Source organism: Geotrypetes seraphini, chromosome 3 (genome assembly GCF_902459505.1).
Source record: "Geotrypetes seraphini chromosome 3, aGeoSer1.1, whole genome shotgun sequence".
Lineage (NCBI taxonomy): Eukaryota > Metazoa > Chordata > Amphibia > Gymnophiona > Dermophiidae > Geotrypetes > Geotrypetes seraphini.
This window is the reverse complement of record NC_047086.1, coordinates 6427265-6446139: the sequence shown is the minus strand read 5'-3', so window position 1 is coordinate 6446139 and position 18875 is coordinate 6427265. Positions and strand designations below refer to the sequence as shown.

The window sequence follows — 18875 nt, the reverse complement described above, 5'->3', positions numbered from 1 at the left end:
AGTAGAATAATAGATGATCTAAAGTCCCTGCTTCGAGATGACAATGCCCACATCTATTAGACTTAGAGCGATCTAATTTTTGTAAATGCTCTATGCAACAGGAAAAACCATGTTTGCCTCATAGATGCAGACATTGTACATTTCATTCTCCAAGACCAAATTTGTGGTCATTGAGATGCAGTAATTTGATGCTTAATCTCAATGCTCCAAAGGTCCCGAAGACCAGTTTTTGGTTTTTTATTCATAAATCCAGATATCAGTTTATACCACTGTGCGGCCTGATGTCCCAAGAAGTCCACCTGAAAGCATAAAAACTCCAAACTATTTTGATTATTAAGAGTTTTCCATTCAGGGAACCCCGCCTGACTAGTAACAGAAACTGTGTTATCACTTAACAAGACCAACATAATATTTGGCATATTTCACAAAAATAAAGCTGTGATAATCTGTCCAGTTATCCGATGGCTTCATCAGTCTCACCAATAGCCTTGTTTACTGCCTCACATCTTCTTGGCATGCTGTCCACAAGTCTTTGCAGATCAAAAGGTCTTATGTGGAACCAGCAATTGATTATTGCTATCAGCTCATGTTTATTGGATGGTTGCTTTGCTAATATTGGTCACTCTGCCAATATTGCTCTCTTTAATCTGGCCCAGAGGTTCTCAGTGGGTTGAGATCTGGGCTGTTTCCTGGCATTTCTTGGCTGTGTGGCATGGGGTGCCATCCTGTTGAAAAATGAATGGTCAACTGGTACCAAAGATGTCTCTGGCTAAGGGCAGGACCTTGGGCTGAAGGACCTTCTTTATGTATTTGTTAGCATTTATCACTCCATCAAGCACCTGCAATTGACCCACATCTGTGGACATGCACCTGCACACTATCACACTCAGAGGATGCTTCACAGTGGCAGTAGTACATTCTGGCAAGCAGTCCTCGCCTGGTTGCCAACGAACATAGTGATGGTGTCCATCACTGCCAAATATGGAGATTTGGGTTTCATCACTCCACAGCATCTTCTTCCACTGCTCTGTGGTCCGGCTAGCAAGCTCTTTAGCCCAGTTCAAATGTTTATGACGCTGAACTGCATTAAGGACTTTTTCCGGGGAATTCTTGCTCACAGGCCCACTTTCACCAGTCTCTGGCGAACTGTCCGGCCTGACACCAACACCCCTGTTTCAACCAGTGATGCATTAATGTCATAGTTAATTTCCAATTCTGTAGAGCCATTCTCACTATCCTTCCATTAGTCTGAGGTATTGTAACCTTTTTATGACCCCTTATGGCCGGTGATGCACCTTGACCAATTTTGGCTGCAATGTCTAGGTAATTGTAGCCTTCTTTTCTTAAGTTTATGGCGACCAGTCAAGTCTGTTTGCAAAATTTAGCATATAGCTGTAATTTTAGTGTATTTAGACAATTAATATTCATTTAATTCAATTGAATTGCAATTAATGAAAAATAGCAATTCAGATTTTGTCAGATTGCACAACAGGCCTTTAAACAACATCCACAAGCTGTGACAACATTAGAGCATCAAAACGAAACACATAAGCAAACTATTGTATGCGTTCAATACAGAGGAAGAAGCGATATGGATTGCTCTGAAAAGAGAAGATGGAACTTCTATCTACGTGGGTGTAGTCTATAGACCTCCGACTCAGTCGCAGCAAATTGATAAGGATCTGATTGTGGATATCCAAAAGTTTGGAAGGAAAGAGGAGGTTCTGCTGTTGGGAGATTTCAACCTGCCGGATGCGGACTGGAATGTTCCGTCTGGGGAATTGGAAAGAAGTAGGGAGATTGTGGATGCCTTTCAAGAGGCTCTGCTCAGACAAATGGTGACGGAACTGACAAGGGAAAAAGCGATATTGGATCTGGTCCTCACAAATGGAGAGAGTATCTCTAATGTTCGAGTGGGTGCTCACCTGGGAAGTAGCAATCATCAAACGGTTTGGTTTGATATAACGGCTAAAGTGGAGAGCGGCCGCACAATACTTAAAGTCCTAGATTTCAAACGTAAGGACTTTAATGCAATGGGAAAGTACCTGAAGAAAGGATGGAAGGACATAAGAGAACTGGAAAGACAGTGGTCTAAGCTGAAAGGAGCGATAAAAATGGCTACGGACCTTTATGTGAAGAAAATCAACAAAAACAAGAGAAAAAGGAAGCAGATATGGTTCTCCAACCTAGTGGCTGAGAAAATAAAGGCGAAAGACTTGGCGTTCATGAAATATAAAAAACCCCAAGAAGAGGAGAGCAGAAAGGACTACAGGGTGAAACTGAAAGAAGCCAAGAGAGAGATACGTTTGGCGAAGGCACAGGCGGAAGAACAAATGGCTAAAAATGTAAAAAAGGGAGATAAAAATTTTTTCAGATATATTAGTGAAAGGAGGAAGATAAAAAATGGAATTGCTAGGCTAAAAGATTCTGGGAACAAATATGTGGAGAGTGATGAGGAGAAAGCAAATGTGCTAAACAAATACTTCTGTTCTGTGTTCACAGAAGAAAATCCTGGAGAAGGACCGAGATTGTCTGGCAAAGTTACACGAGAAAATGGAGTAGATTCTGCGCCGTTCACGGAGGAGGGTGATTAAGAGCAACTTGAAAAACTGAAGGTGGACAAAGCGATGGGACCAGACAGGATCCATCCCAGGATACTAAGGGAGCTCAGAGAGGTTCTGGCGAGTCCTATTAAAGACTTGTTCAACAAATCTCTGGAGACGGGAGTGATTCCTGGGGATTGGAGGAGAGCGGATGTGGTCCCTATTCATAAAAGTGGTCACAGGGATGAAGCAGGAAACTACAGGCCGGTGAGCCTCACTTTAGTTATTGGAAAAATAATGGAAGTGTTGCTGAAAGAAAGGATAGTGTACTTCCTTGAATCTAATGGGTTACAGGATCCGAGGCAACATGGCTTTACAAAAGGTAAATCGTGCCAAACGAACCTGATTGAATTTTTTGATTGGGTGACCAGAGAGCTGGATCGAGGACATATACTAGATGTAATTTACTTGGATTTCAGCAAAGCCTTTGATACAGTTCCTCATAGGAGGCTTTTGAACAAACTTGAAGGGCTGAAGTTAGGACCCAAAGTGGTGAACTGGGTCAGAAACTGGCTGTCGGACAGACGCCAGAGGGTGGTGGTAATGGAAGTCGCTCGAAGGAAGGAAAGGTGACTAGTGGAGTCCCTCACGGTTCGGTGCTGGGGGCAATCCTGTTCAATATGTTTGTGAGTGACATTGCTGAAGGGTTAGAAGGAAAAGTGTGCCTTTTTGCAGATGATACCAAGATTTGTAACAGAGTAGACACCGAAGAGGGAGTGGAAAATATGAAAAAGGATCTGCAAAAGTTAGAGGAATGGTCTAATCCCTGTCAACTAAAATTCAATGCAAAGAAATGCAGAGTAATGCATTTGGGGATTAATAATAGGAAGGAACCGTATATGCTGGGAGGATAGAAGCTGATATGCACGGACGGGGAGAGGGACCTTGGGGTTATAGTGTCTGAAGATCTAAAGGCGAAAAAACAGTATGACAAGGCAGTGGCTGCTGCCAGAAGGATGCTGGGCTGTATAAAGAGAGGCGTAGTCAGTAGAATGAAGAAGGTGTTGATGCCCCTGTACAGGTCATTGGTAAGGCCCCACTTGGAGTATTGTGTTCAGTTTTGGAGACCATATCTTAACGAAAGACGTTAAGAAGACTTGAGGCGGTCCAGAGGAGGGCGACGAAAATGATAGGAGACTTGCGCCAGAGGAGAGACTGGAAGCCCTGAATATGTATACCCTAGAGGAAAGGAGAGACAGGGGAGATATGATTCAGACGTTCAAATACTTGAAGGGTATTAACGTAGAACAAAATCTTTTCCAGAGAAAGGAAAATGGTAAAACCAGAGGACATAATTTGAGGATGAGGGGTGGTAGATTCAGGGGCAATGTTAGGAAATTCTACTTTACGGAGAGGGTAGTGGATGCCTGGAATGCGCTCCCGAGAGAGGTGGTGGAGAGTAAAACTGTGACTGAGTTCAAAGAAGCGTGGGATGAACACAGAAGATTTAGAATCAGAAAATAATATTAAAGATTGAACTAGGCCAGTTACTGGGCAGACTTGTACGGTCTGGGTCTGTGTATGGCCGTTTGGTGGAGGATGGGCAGGAGAGGGCTTCAATGGCTGGGAGGGTGTAGATGGGCTGGAGTAAGTCTTAACAGAGATTTCGGCAGTTGGAACCCAAGCACAGTACCGGGTAAAGCTTTGGATTCTTGCCCAGAAATAGCTAAGGAGAAAAAAAATTTTTTTACCAGGTTGGGCAGACTGGATGGACCATTCGGGTCTTTATCTGCCGTCATCTACTATATTAGTATGTTACTATGTTTTTGATGTCAAATCACTAAAAGTCATTCCTTACTACTTGAGTATTACTGGTAATGTTTAAACTAAATTAAACCTTAGGCTTATAACATAACATAACTTTATTCTTCTATACTGCCATAACCATCTGATTTCTAGGCGGTTTACACTAAAGAAGACAAGACAATCAGTAAAATACAAGATGATAGGAAGATACAAAATATTTCTTATAAGTACAAATACCGCATCTTCTCTATAAACAATAGACTCGGCACGGTTTACAAAAATTAGCAAAGAGAACAAATACAATATGATTTTGGACTAGTAAAGGGAGAAGCGGAATTTAGAACTTTGAAAATAGCCAAGTTTTCAGATGTTTTCGAAATAGTGGGAAAGAGCCCAGATTGCACAGTTGAACAGGAAGATTATTCCAAAACTCAGAGAATGTTTCTAAATATCATACATTGCAGGATTAAATAAGTAACTGGAGCAATAGTTGAATAAAGTTCTGCGGTCTTGAGAAACTCAAAGTGTTTTCACAATTTTGGCACTAGTGTAAGTACAGTAGTGCATTGACTGTCGAACCAAAGATAAGCTAGAGCTGGCAGCTGAAGTAACAGCGCCTGTACTCACTCGAGGAACGTAGGGAGAGAGGAGACATGATCGAGACGTTTAAGTATATTACCGGCCTTATCGAGATGGAAGAAGAGATTCTCTTTCTCAAAGGACCCTCAGCCACAAGAGGGCATCCGCTCAAACTCAGGGGCGGGAAATTTCATGGCGACACCAGGAAATATTTCTTCACCGAGAGAGTGGGTGATCCTTGGAACGAGCTCCCCGTGCAGGTGATTGAGGCAAACAGCGTGCAAGAATTTAAGAGCAAATGGGATGCCCAGTGGGATCCCTTAGAGGGTTAAGCCAAGGGAACCTGTCACCAGGAGTGGGATCCCTAGGATAGTAGACTTGGGGGTGGGTCAGTAGAGTGGGCAGACCTGATGGGCTATGGCCCTTATCTGCCGTCATCTTCTATGATTCTAGAGCTATTATTTATTTATTTTATTTCTACGATGTCTTGACTGCCTATAACTAAAATAAAACATTCACAATGGTTCAGAAGACAACATATATAAAATGCTTTCAATACACCACATTAGCCTACCTGCAGGGAAATTACATATCATCAATCTTCAGTGACCCTAGAGCACAAGTCTCTCTCCAACATAACTTTAAAGGAAGGCCTCCACATACAGTTGCGTTTTCAACATTTTCTTAAACTGTAACCGGTCTGAACAGGTCCTCAGGATTTCTTGGGTTTGGTCATCCAAGTAGCAGAGCTGGTAGCGTTCCCTGGGCTGGCTGTGTGGCCCTGACTGTACACTGGCCAGAGCAGACAACATAGGGTGAAAGGAGGAGCAAGATGCATAATAACCTCCTTACCAGGGAATGCTTCAGCTGCCAGCAGCGTTATATGATATGGAGTTACTAGGAACTATTTACTTTACTGAACTACTTTTCACTGTCTCGGTAACTGTAACTAGCTTGACATGGCAGAGGATGTAGTTGGCATGAGTTGGTCAAACCTCCTTGAATTAAGCATGTTATGCAATATATTGGTGACATAAAATGGATATTTTACCATGAGTAGAGAAAGAGCAATTAGTTACTGTAAGCAGGTAATTGTAGTAATCGATTACTTTCCTAAATGAGTATTTTAATTGCTATAACTAATTACTTAAAGGTGAGAAGTATCTCTGTAGTAACTGTAATTAATTACTTTTGAAGAATAACCACACTATCAGGGGGCTGCCACCTCCATCTCATCTTTAGCACTTCTATGATGAATTTGTTCACCAGAGAGAGAGTGCGCACAAGGACTAGACCTTTGAGGAAGAGATTAGGGTAGAAGAATATATTCGTGGGCAGGGGAGAAAGACCAGTGGAGTGAATAAAAGGGGAGACAAGGAGAACTAGCTGGGCTTCGAACTCGGGCAGAGGGAGAGAGTGGCTCCAAAATGGGTTGGCGCTTAGAGAAATGAGGCCACCACATGTCAGTCATTTGTAGAATGGCGCCTATTGGCACGTAAATCGAGTTAGGTGTCCAACTTAGATGCCTACTGGTGCCTAACTCTTTCCAACCCTAACCATGCCTACTTTTCAGGTAGGCCAAATGCCACATTTTTAAATTAACCGTTTTTTTAGTTGTATTTTATTTATTTATATCCCGCCTTTCCCAAGGCGGGTCACAATAAGAGTCCATACACAAACAGAATCACATACAGTACAACAAATTGAACACCAATATAACATAATAGTAATAATCTAAAGCCTCTTAAAATTACCATGAGTGCTATGAAGAGATGGGCATCATTCATCCTGTTTTGAATCTTGAACTGTACCCTATCTTTCCCCCTTCATGCGACTCTTTCTATGCCCTTCTTGTGGCCCAGCTAGAATGAAGTGCACTGAAGAAAGGATGAAGATACCATTGGCTGATGCCACCCAACCATTTCTCTGGTCCAGGGATGGAGACTTCTCGATTGGAAAGTGGAATTGCTGAAAAGGAAAGCATCGGAGATTCTTATGTGGTCGCCCCGATTTCAACGCCTTGACCTGTGAACATGCTCCAGCATTCCCAAGCCTGCACGACTTTTCTTAGGAGGGCATGGAAACAGCCTAGCGTGAAGTGAAGAGTTTTGTTAACTTGTTTGTTTAGGTGTGGTCAGCTCATGACAGGATGAAATTATAAGGCCTATTTATGTGTACAATAGTATAACAGCAAGGTTTCTGTGGATTGGATGTTTGAATAAGGATTTACTTTTAACCATACAATTTTAGTTAGATGTTGTTAATATAGAGTACTGTACCCCGCAGGCGTGATTCATCCCTTGAATCGAATGGAGGAAGCTGATGGTGAGGGGAGGGGGACATAACTAATATGGCCCCATAACCAATATGTATTAGATACACTTTTAGTTAGGGCTTTAAAAGACTAATATTATAGCTGAATAAGAGCTCCTTCAGTAACCTGTGACACATGGCAAAGCATAAACAACAGAATTTGCAGCATACATATTTTTTTCCTTCATAGCGCAAAATGTTATGGAATTATGTCTGAAACAAGATACTGGAGCCATAACATAGCAGGCCCCTGCTAATAAGCGAAACGTCACACTGATGTTTTTTAGCAAAGGAAAGAGTTTCTGGAAAACATTGTCTATTCCAGTAGTTGTTTAGACGGGAAAAAGAGAATAACATGTCTGTTTATGAGAACATAGTTTTCTTCCACTTACATAGTTAGGGCAAATATTGATGAGGTGGTAGTTATAGAAAATCATGGCCTGAGTCTACTTCCTTCTATGATGGATAGAGGTGAGACAGTAGCATGTGATGAGTTAAGTCATTGTTGCTAAGGAACAAAGTAACCAATAGAATATTGCAATTTGTAAACGGATTGTAATTGGACAATGCACCAACTACGTATGTTTAATAATGAATTAATTAATGAGTTCCAATAAAATGGCCAGTCACCTGTATTGGGGAAGTCTTTCCGACATCCCATTATTTTGGGGATGCAGAAATGCTTCTCAAAGCTTTGACTCTTGTGTGAATTTCTTTCTCTGATCTTTCCAGAAATAGACCAAAGAACTGAGATATCAATGGAGGTATTAGGAGGCAGGTAGATAGCTACCAGCGCCTCACATCAAAAAAACTATAAATCAAGAGCCATATTTCATCTTACAGAAGAGATGTTTCTTCAACAATTTCTTAAAGCTACTCAAACTTGATTATTGAAGCTTTTAATGGTAGTTTTAATGGTATTTTCAATTGTAACGCCAATTTTAAAAATGTTGAATTCCGCGCCAAAACTGTCTAGGTGTTGCCGATCTAAGCACCATTTCTAGAATGAGGCCCAGAGTGAGTGGTAGAACTGGAATTACAACTGAGCAAGGAAGATAAAGTGACTTGGTGAATGGGTATACAGAACTTTCTTGAATTCAGAACTGCTGCTGCCAAACAAATTTCCTCTAAGATTCAACTTTTCTGTCTTGCTCGGGAGTCCAAATTTAAAGCCACATCCCTGAGACTCCCCCACCTTCACTCAGAGTAGCTTAATCCCCACCGTCTGCCCTTAGTCTTTTGTCTGAGCAGAAGCAATCACAGCACAGCACAAAACCTGTTCCCGTTTAACAAGAACACCTGTTGGTCAACTGCTATGCTTAAAAATTACCTGCATTGTGTGAGGCAGCGGAGAGAAATGTGACAGGAAGCATCCAGCTGTGTAGGAGCATTGTTTAATCTGCGTAAGCCCTTTTTAAATTCAGAAACGAGAAGTGAGAAATAGTCAAAATAATGACAGGAAATCAAACGGAAGAGTAGTATTGAGGACAGAAATCCATCACTGGGGCTGCCTACCTCTCTCCCAAGGCGTGCTGGGCGAACTTTAAAAGAACAATCACCTCAATCGGAGATCCACTAAGGCTTTTCCCTGAATTAGAGGTGTAAGAAAACGTTCACCACTCACAAAGTTATTACATTGCATTACTTTATTATTTTACTTAGTCTCTAAGTATCTTTATTGGATTTTATATAGAAAAGTGGAAAAATACATTATCTACAAACAGGAAATAGCAAGAATGAACAGTAGAACAATGACAGTGAGGACAATCAGCATCGTTAACAAAGTTTGACAAAATCAAGCATATAGCATTGAATTTAGGCAAGTTGTTTGATTTTTTTTAGCAATGTAGGCTTCATATCTATATGTGATACAGACTACATTCCACCAGTTGTTATAATGTCCTTTGGATAAGTCCTTCCAAGAAGTTAAAATTGAGAGCTAAGGAGAATAAAGTATCGAATAGGGGACATTCATGTTTATTTATGTTGAAATGTATTTATTAATTCTTGGTGTGCAAGCAAAGAGCAACAGCAATACAAAGCAGAACACTTACATTTATGCACAAAGATAACTTCTCCTCCCCCAACTCCCCCCCCCCCCCCCCCCACACACACACACAGAATAAAATGAATTTCGAGGACAGGATTTAAAGAATAGTCAAGCTTATAAGTTCAACAGTCGAATGCAAGCAACTGGCGTAAGACTCAACCAGAAGCGCTCCCAAATCCAACAGAATCTGCGACCAGGGCCATTGTCCAGCTCGGAAAAGTGGCGTCGCTCCATAGAAGCATGCGTAATCATTAATGATCTCCATTGACTATAAGTCGGCGGTTCATTGGCCAGCCACTGGGACAAAATTGCTTTCTTGCCCATTCATGTTTATTTAAAATAGATGAAAAGCAAAAGGTTTGCAAAATAATTTCTAGTGCAACAGACACTCTATTCCTGAACCTGTGGGTAGTCAACCCCTTCTCATGAGAATTCTTGTAGGGAGCTTCATTTGCATTCTTTGGCTCCACCTCTCATCCTCCTGGATGAGTTTTATTTACTCACAATCAAGGTGAGTACATAAAACTCAACACAACACAAGCAAGCAACCTGAGCGACCCCCACACAAACCCTGCCAGCCGAACCCCCTCAAAAAGCACGCACAAAATCACAACGAAATCAAAAATCATGCCAAAAAGTGAAGAACATATCCAAAAGTGAAAAACATATCCAAAAGTAAACAATACTTATCCAAAACTGTCACACCGACGGAAAAACCGCGCCAGGAGGAAAGGTTCAACCGCGCTGGTTTCGGGAGGAGCCCCTCTTCAGGAACCTGGCCTCCAACAGAACACGAGCAGAGAGGACGGCTAATCTCGGTTTATATTCTAGTCAACCTTTTTTCTTCATTTTGGGGTGGGTAAAAGGTCACCTTGGTTTATATACGGATCAGTTTATATTCGAGTATATACGATAAGAGCACTGTAACCACATATCCAGATGTGGCCCAGTTTTTAAAAACATAGTAACATAGTAGATGACGGCAGATAAAGACCCGAATGGTCCATCCAGTCTGCCCAACCTGATTCAATTTAAATTTTTTTTTTTTTTTCTTCTTAGCTATTTCTGGGCGAGAATCCAAAGCTTTACCCGGTACTGTGCTTGGGTTCCAACTGGCGAAATCTCTGTTAAGACTTACTCCAGCCCATCTACACCCTCCCAGCCATTGAAGCCCTCCCCTGCCCATCCTCCTCCAAACGGCCATGCACAGACACAGACCGTACAAGTCTGCCCAGTAACTGGCCTAGTTCAATCTTTAATATTATTTTCTGATTCTAAATCTTCTGTGTTCATCCCACGCTTCTTTGAACTCAGTCACAGTTTTACTCTCCACCACCTCTCTCGGGAGCACATTCCAGGCATCCACCACCCTCTCCGTAAAGTAGAATTTCCTAACATTGCCCCTGAATCTACCACCCCTCAACCTCAAATTATGTCCTCTGGTTTTACCATTTTCCTTTCTCTGGAAAAGATTTTGTTCTACGTTAATACCCTTTAAGTATTTGAACGTCTGAATCATATCTCCCCTGTCTCTCCTTTCCTCTAGGGTATACATATTCAGGGCTTCCAGTCTCTCCTCATACGTCTTCTGGCGCAAGCCTCCTATCATTTTCGTCGCCCTCCTCTGGACCGCCTCAAGTCTTCTTACGTCTTTCGCCAGATACGGTCTCCAAAACTGAATACAATACTCCAAGTGGGGCCTCACCAATGACCTGTACAGGGGCATCAACACCTTCTTCCTTCTACTGACTACGCCTCTCTTTATACAGCCCAACATCCTTCTGGCAGCAGCCACTGCCTTGTCACACTGTTTTTTCGCCTTTAGATCTTCGGACACTATCACCCCAAGGTCCCTCTCCCCGTCCGTGCATATCAGCTTCTCTCCTCCCAGCATATACGGTTCCTTCCTATTATTAATCCCCAAATGCATTACTCTGCATTTCTTTGCATTGAATTTTAGTTGCCAGGCATTAGACCATTCCTCTAACTTTTGCAGATCCTTTTTCATATTTTCCACTCCCTCTTCGGTGTCTACTCTGTTACAAATCTTGGTATCATCTGCAAAAAGGCACACTTTTCCTTCTAACCCTTCAGCAATGTCACTCACAAACATATTGAACAGGATTGGCCCCAGCCCCGAACCCTGAGGGACTCCACTAGTCACCTTTCCTTCCTTCGAGCGACTTCCATTAACCACCACCCTCTGGCGTCTGTCTGACAGCCAGTTTCTGACACAGTTCACCACTTTGGGTCCTAACTTCAGCCTCCTATGAGGAACTGTATCAAAGGCTTTGCTGAAATCCAAGTAAATTACATCTAGCATATGTCCTCGATCCAGCTCTCTGGTCACCCAATCAAAAAATTCAATCAGGTTCGTTTGGCACGATTTACCTTTTGTAAAGCCATGTTGCCTCGGATCCTGTAACCCATTAGATTCAAGGAAGTACACTATCCTTTCTTTCAGCAACACTTCCATTATTTTTCCAACAACTGAAGTGAGGCTCACCAGCCTGTAGTTTCCTGCTTCATCCCTGTGATCACTTTTATGAATAGGGACCACATCCGCTCTCCTCCAATCCCCAGGAATCACTTCCGTCTCCAGAGATTTGTTGAACAAGTCTTTAATAGGACTCGCCAGAACCTCTCTGAGCTCTCTTAGTATCCTGGGATGTATCCCGTCTGGTCCCATCGCTTTGTCCACCTTCAGTTTTTCAAGTTGCTCATAAACACCCTCCTCCGTGAACGGCGCAGAATCTACTCCATTTTCTCGTGTAACTTTGCCAGACAATCTCGGTCCTTCTCCAGGATTTTCTTCTGTGAACACAGAACAGAAGTATTTGTTTAGCACATTTGCTTTCTCCTCATCACTCTCCACATATTTGTTCCCAGCATCTTTTAGCCTAGCAATTCCATTTTTTATCTTCCTCCTTTCACTAATATATCTGAAAAAATTTTTATCTCCCTTTTTTACATTTTTAGCCATTTGTTCTTTTGCCTGTGCCTTCGCCAAACGTATCTCTCTCTTGGCTTCTTTCAGTTTCACCCTGTAGTCCTTTCTGCTCTCCTCTTCTTGGGTTTTTTTTATATTTCATGAAGTAAAAACAGGGGGTCCCACAGGGGTTGCCCTTGTCAGCTATGTTGTTTAATTTGTATCTGGGACCACTGTGTAATCTATTGCAAACTCTTAATGTGTCATTCAGGGTTTACGTTGATGACATTTTCCCACTGAAAATTTGTTGTTGTTGGTTGAGTTCTTGAATGAGACCATGAGGCGTATTAAGGGGTGGTTGGATAATAACAAGCTGAGACTGAGTGTTGACAAGACAACTCTGATGTTCCTGTCTAGGGACCCACAGCAGCATCTGATATCTCCAGTGATGTTGCTGGATTCAATGGTTGAGGTGTCATCTGAAATACGCTACTTAGGAGTAATTCTCGATGCTCAGCTGTCGCTTAAACAGCATGCATCTGCCATTGTGAGAAAAATATATTTCAAACCGCGGGTGTTGCAAAACTTGTGGGCCTCCCTTTTTTGGGGTGATTATAAATATGTTCTTCAAATGGTTGTTATGTCGAGTCTCAACTACCAGTAATCTTGTCTTGCTTGGAGTGCCCTCTACTATACTGCATACGTTGTAGGTAGTAGAAAATTTCATCATAAGAATGTTGTTTAGATTAACTCGCTTAAAAGCTCTGATAAGCGATGGAATCAACTTTTAATAAAACTTGAAAAGGTGACCATCTGCCTATTACATCAAGTTATATTGGCTTCAGATGGATTTGCAGGTCCGATATAAGCTGCTGTTGGTAGTTTGCCAAAGTCTGCATGGGTTGGCCCTGAAATACCTAAGAGATGATATTGCACTTCCCAAGTTGTGTTCCTTTGAACATTGGAGTCTGCGGATCCCAACAAGAAAGGAGTTGAAAGAGGGCATCCGTTGAAAATCAGGGGCGGGAAACTACGAGGTGACACCAGGAAATTCTTTTTCACTGAAAGAGTGGTTGATCGCTGGAATAGTCTTCCACTACAGGTGATTGAGGCCAGCAGCGTGCCTGATTTTAAGGCCAAATGGGATCGGCACATGGGATCTATTCACAGGGCAAAGGTAGGGGAGGGACATTAAGGTGGGCAGACTAGATGGGCCGTGGGCCCTTATCTGCCGTCTATTTCTATGTTTCTATGAGTTGAGACTTCAAAGATCAAGGGCAGGGGTGTTCTGCATTGGTCCAGAGGAATGGAACAGACTTCCGCAATGTATAAAGCAGCAAGAGAATACAAGATTGCTGAAATGCCATCTTGTTTGTAAAATGAAATATGGCTGAAGAACAGATGTCTGTGTTGTGGGGAGGATGTCCATTTGTCCTTCGCTTTTTGTATAAGGCGAATAATAAATAAACACAATACAAAACAACGAATCAAAGGAGGTGTAATAAAACTACAAACAAACACATAAATGTCCCCTTGCAGGGTCTAGGACGATTTGTCGTGAACGTTTCAATGCTGAATCGATAGAGAATTACAATGGCTAGTCTCGCCTCATGTCTCCCCCTCTCCTCCCATCAAACTTCTACCTAAGGTCGCATACCACCATTCCTGCAGCTTTCCTTCTCCATTGCCCAACCTGCTCTGTCATAACTTCTCTCCCTCTCAAGTATCCTGCCTTCCAAACAGGAAATTGTGTCTGGAATGCTGCGGGGCCTTGTTTGGATGGGGCGAGTGCCCCCACTCCCCTCCCACAGTCAGATCCAGCTGAAAAGTCCCTTGATGAATCATTCCAGCAAGGGCTGGAATGGGTAGAAGTTTTGTATGACAATATGATGTTCATTGATTGAATGGTATAATTATGGAAACTTTATTATTTTTGGAAAGAAATTGAAGACATTGTTTCTGGTCTCCTTTAGGCAAAGAGGGCCAAATTCTTTATTCGACACCTAAAATGTCAGTGACAAAAGGGACAGTGTTTACCACGATTTCATAAAGCACCTCTGGATTTGGGCTTAGCGTCCATCCAAGTGAAAACCAGGCCAAAATATCTGCATCTAAATTGGGCACGGATCTAGCATATTCTATAACACTGTGCCTAACTTTTAGGAGTGCCCACGAACCCCCTTTTTGGGTCCAGGCAGTAGAATTTACATATACTACTTTATAGAATATGCTTAGAAGTTGTGCATAAATTCTAATTAGTACCAACTATTTCTTGTTAATTGCCAATTATCAGCATTGATTGACTTGTTAAACATCAGCTTTGTACAAGCAACTTTGATCACACTATAATCAGGTTCTGAAGTGGATTAGTCTAATGGTGGACTGAGATCCTGGGAAACTGGGTTCAGTTCCCACTGCAGCAACTTGTGACCTTAGAAAAGTCACTTAGCCCTCCACTGGCCCAGGTACAAGAATCCTAAATTGTGAGCCCACTAGGGACAGGGAAAGTACCTGTATGTAATGTGTACAGCACTACGTACATCCAGTAACACTATAAAAATGATTAGCAGTAGTGGTAGCAAATATATCGTAACTATTGAGAACTGGAATTTAAATTTCCTCTTGTTACTGCATCAAATTGAACAGGTGTAGTCGTACGTAGAAATATGTCATTTGTTTTGGGAGTCCTTTTTGATTCCTCTCTTACCTTTAAGGACCAAATAAATTCCCTGGTCAAGAAATGCTTTTTTATTTTACGAATGTTGAGGAAGGTTAGACATCTTTTTCATCATCGACATTTCTCTGTTTTGGTCCAATCAATCATATTATCTCGACTAGATTACTGTAATGCTATCTATCTTGGCATCACAAAGATCTGTCTCCAAAGATTACAATTAATTCAGAATACTGCTGCGAAGTTGATTTTTGGAAAAAGTCAATTTGACCATGTGACCCCCCTTTGCTCCTGAGTCTTCATTGGCTCCCGGTTTATCTTAGAATTCAATTCAAATGTGCCTGCATCTCTTTCAAAATTTTATATGGCATTTTTATTCCCCTCGTTCCCTTATCATGGAATGCTTACAGATTTTCCTTTGCAAGAGGAATCCAACAATTCAAAATCCCTTCCTTCTAGAAAAGGAATTAAAGGAGTTAAGATCTTCAGTCATTCTCTGGCTTTTAAACTTTCTCAACTATGGGATGAACTCTCCTTAATTCTGAGGAGCCCCAGTTCTTTCCAATCTTTCCATAAATTTCTAAAAACTTTTCTTTTTTCCAAACATTTTGAAAACTAATTTCTTTTGAAACCTTTGCTATTACTTTTTTTAGTTTTTATCTAATTGTTGTAAACCGAATCGAGCTTCCTTAGCTCGATGACCCGGTATATAAAGTTAAGCTTTAGTTTAGTTTAAATATTTGAAGTTCAGATTGTGATCTTTATCTGCCTTCAAGTTCTCCATGTCTGTGAAAAATATCTGAATTCAAGAAAGTTAGGGCCAAGTACATTGGATTTCTAGGGATAAGACAAGAGTGGATGGTTTGGAGGGCAATCTGTTGATGCTTTTCTGTTTCTGATCCACTACAAAAAATAAAAATTGATGATATTGAGAGCTGAAGTGATAATAAAGTTATCTTTTTCTTTAGCAGCTCTCCCAATGATCAATGTTATTTTAATAACATATGAAATAGGCACCTTTTGGCTTTTTCACCTCGGTCTCCTGTGAGAAAAGATTCCATTGTTCCGAGACCATTTGCTGAAGCTATTTCAGCCTTTGTTGTTATTTGTCTAGAAAAGGGACTTGATATTTATTTAGGCTGATTAACCTTTCACTGTATTTCATTAACTCTGTTATCCATTCATATTATTAGGTTTGTTCAGCTGGGTCAAAGTCAACATAAACAAGACAAGAGCAATCAGACGGGTGGTCTGAAGCACTCTGATGGACTTATAAACCTGTAAGTATCAGTGTTTCCAGTTCATTATGTTCTGTGATTTCCTCCGGTGCTTATTTTTCAATATTGGAAATTATGTCGAAGATTTTGCCACTTTAAAACATCTTGAATCAGACAGAAGCTACCTTAGCCACCAATTCCTGTTTGTTGACCTTCCTTTTATTACAAGTAGATTAATAGATTGGATTACAAGATCATAAAGGGCATAGAGAAAGTAGAGAGAGACAGATTCTTCAAACTTTCGAAAAATAAAAGAACAAGAGGACACTTGGAAAAGTTGAAAGGGGACAGATTTAAAACGAATGCTAGGAAGTTCTTCTTTACCCAACGTGTGGTGGACACCTGGAATGCGCTCCCAGAGGACGTGATAGGGCAGAGTACGGTACTGGGGTTTAAGAAAGGATTAGACAATTACCTACTGGAAAAGGGGATAGAGGGGTATAGATAGAGGATTACTGCACAGGTACTGGACCTGTTGGGCCGCCGCGAGAGCGGACTGCTGGGCACGATGGACCTCAGGTCTGACCCAGCAGAGGCACTGCTTATGTTCTTATGATTGTAAGTTTTCTTCCTTAGCTTTGTGTTCAGTTTTTCATCTCTGGAATAGAACAGTCACTGGAGAATAGGAAACAGTTCTCACACTCTTTGGGGATAGGTTGTTGGATTTTGGGGAGTGACTATATCTGTACAGTATTGTGTATATAAATCTATAGATGTAATATGATGTTAATTAGGTAGCAGTGACACGTTCTAACTCGCTGGCAGATTACAGGGAGCATCTTTACAAAACCATTTTTTTCTCGTTTTCTCGTAGTACATTTTATTGTGGGGAAGGCATGAAGGGCTAGATTTTACAAACGGCGCTAGTATCGTCAAGCACCTAAAAATGGCCACCGATCGTGTGTCATTGGCGCTGTTTATACTGTAGAATAAGGTGCCAGAAGTGTAGGCCAGGGTTTTCGAGGCTTACATTTCCAGCGTGATTCTATAACCGGCGCCATCGTGTCATTTCCAGCATTAGTCACGCCTACCTCAATCTTAGGCATTCTAATGTGCCCCCGTAAACGTGATCTAGGCGCTGGTTTTGTAGGTGCCTGTTCACCATATATAGATTGTAACAGTTCCGTCATTTTTTCGGTGTACACACGCTCAAACCTTTTATGGATGGCCACAGTTTGTTTTCCGTCTCTTTTACCTTGGTTTTTACAGTCCCTCGTGCTTTTTACACTTCCCTTTGACTTGTTTGTTTAGTTCTGTCCTTTTTGGATTCAACAGTTCAGTTAATTTCTACTTCTGCACTTTAAAGCTATCTTGGGTTCTCCTGGTCTCTTATCTTTTTGGTAACCCCTTATATTATGTGTTCTTCCCCAAATGCTTTCTTATTTTATATCATTTCTGTTTAATTTATTTGCCTTACACATTAGAATGTCTTTTCCATGTTAATTTCTGCAAGAATCATCATGCATATTTTTTTTTACTTTTTCATGCTTATTATAATGTTGTTTTTAAAATTGCTTTGGATCATTTTTATGTTAGCAATGTATTTTATCATTTCTGCATTGACTCAAGATTTCTTCCTTCTCCCAAAAAAGTCATCATGTTTTTTTAAATGTTTATTTTACGGTTATTTTGCTTTGTTTTCAATGTTGACAATTTAATTTTTCTTTATCAAGTTGCATCCCATTTGCTTCATGTCCTTTGAGTATGCATGCCTCGGTGTCACTCCTCATATCTTCCTAATATTGATCACATTTGTTTCCTTGCTTCACATCACAGGTCACCAGCCCCACAAGCTTTTTACCCACTATGCTTTCACTTATATGGCTCACAGCCCCTTTTCATCAGCACATACCACTGGACACATATTTTCATTCTGCTGAGTTATCTCGTATGTACCTTTTCGCATCCTATCACCGTCCACCATTGCACAAATATTTGTGGCCATCACACCCCATGTGCGCACTCATTGGCGCATTATTTGGCTATTCCAGATGAACAATTTATTCTTTTCATATACCCCTGAGGAAGGAGTTTTTCGAAATACGGACCGTGTTGGGGGCCATGGTTTTTTTTACTTTAGTGACAACGTTTGTATTGCTCTCAATAAAATCCTGACATCTTATACATCGCTTCTGCAGTCTTTTGTTTGTTTGTCTTTTTTCGCTCATTTGTTTGTTTTTGTTTCTAGAAAAATAAAATCACCAGACGATAAAGGTAGGGGAAATGATTTTATTTTCAATTTAGTGATTGAATTGTGTCAGTTTTGAGAAATGACATCTGCTGTCTATATTTGCACTGTTCAAGAAGAAATGCATTTGTTTCTTTCTCTGGGGGTTGTACTGCATGCAGAGTCTTGAATCTTAGGGTTTGGTTTGTATATATTAGTACTTTAGTTTGTGGTCCTGTATTTGCATAGGAGTTATCTGGGTTCTGCATGTGTGCCTAAGGCCAGGTGTTCTGGTAGGTAGGAATGAATGTTGAGAAACAAACAGTTTAATTTTGTGGTTAACCATTACCATATATACTCCTAGCTGAGAACATGAAGAAGTTCATTGAGAAGGCTTTAAACTAAAGATCAGGGGAGAGCCGACAGTCGACAACCAGTCGATGGCCCAGACACCAGGATATCCGAAAGAAGAAACTTCAAAAAACCACACAGCTATAGGGGAAGAACAAGATGAAACTACGGGAGGCGATGAAAACG

General features: G+C 41.2%; 1 protein-coding gene across 2 annotated transcripts in view; it reads left to right on the top strand.

The window, feature by feature from the left end:
- FIG4 (FIG4 phosphoinositide 5-phosphatase) overlaps positions 1 to 18875 on the top strand; it is a 291895-nt gene that overhangs the window by 233754 nt on the left and 39266 nt on the right. For both annotated transcript variants that reach the window (XM_033936107.1, XM_033936108.1), the window contains exon 23: positions 16088 to 16174. In XM_033936107.1, coding sequence (XP_033791998.1) covers positions 16088 to 16174 — 87 coding nt within the window. The remainder of the gene's footprint in view (positions 1 to 16087; positions 16175 to 18875) is intronic.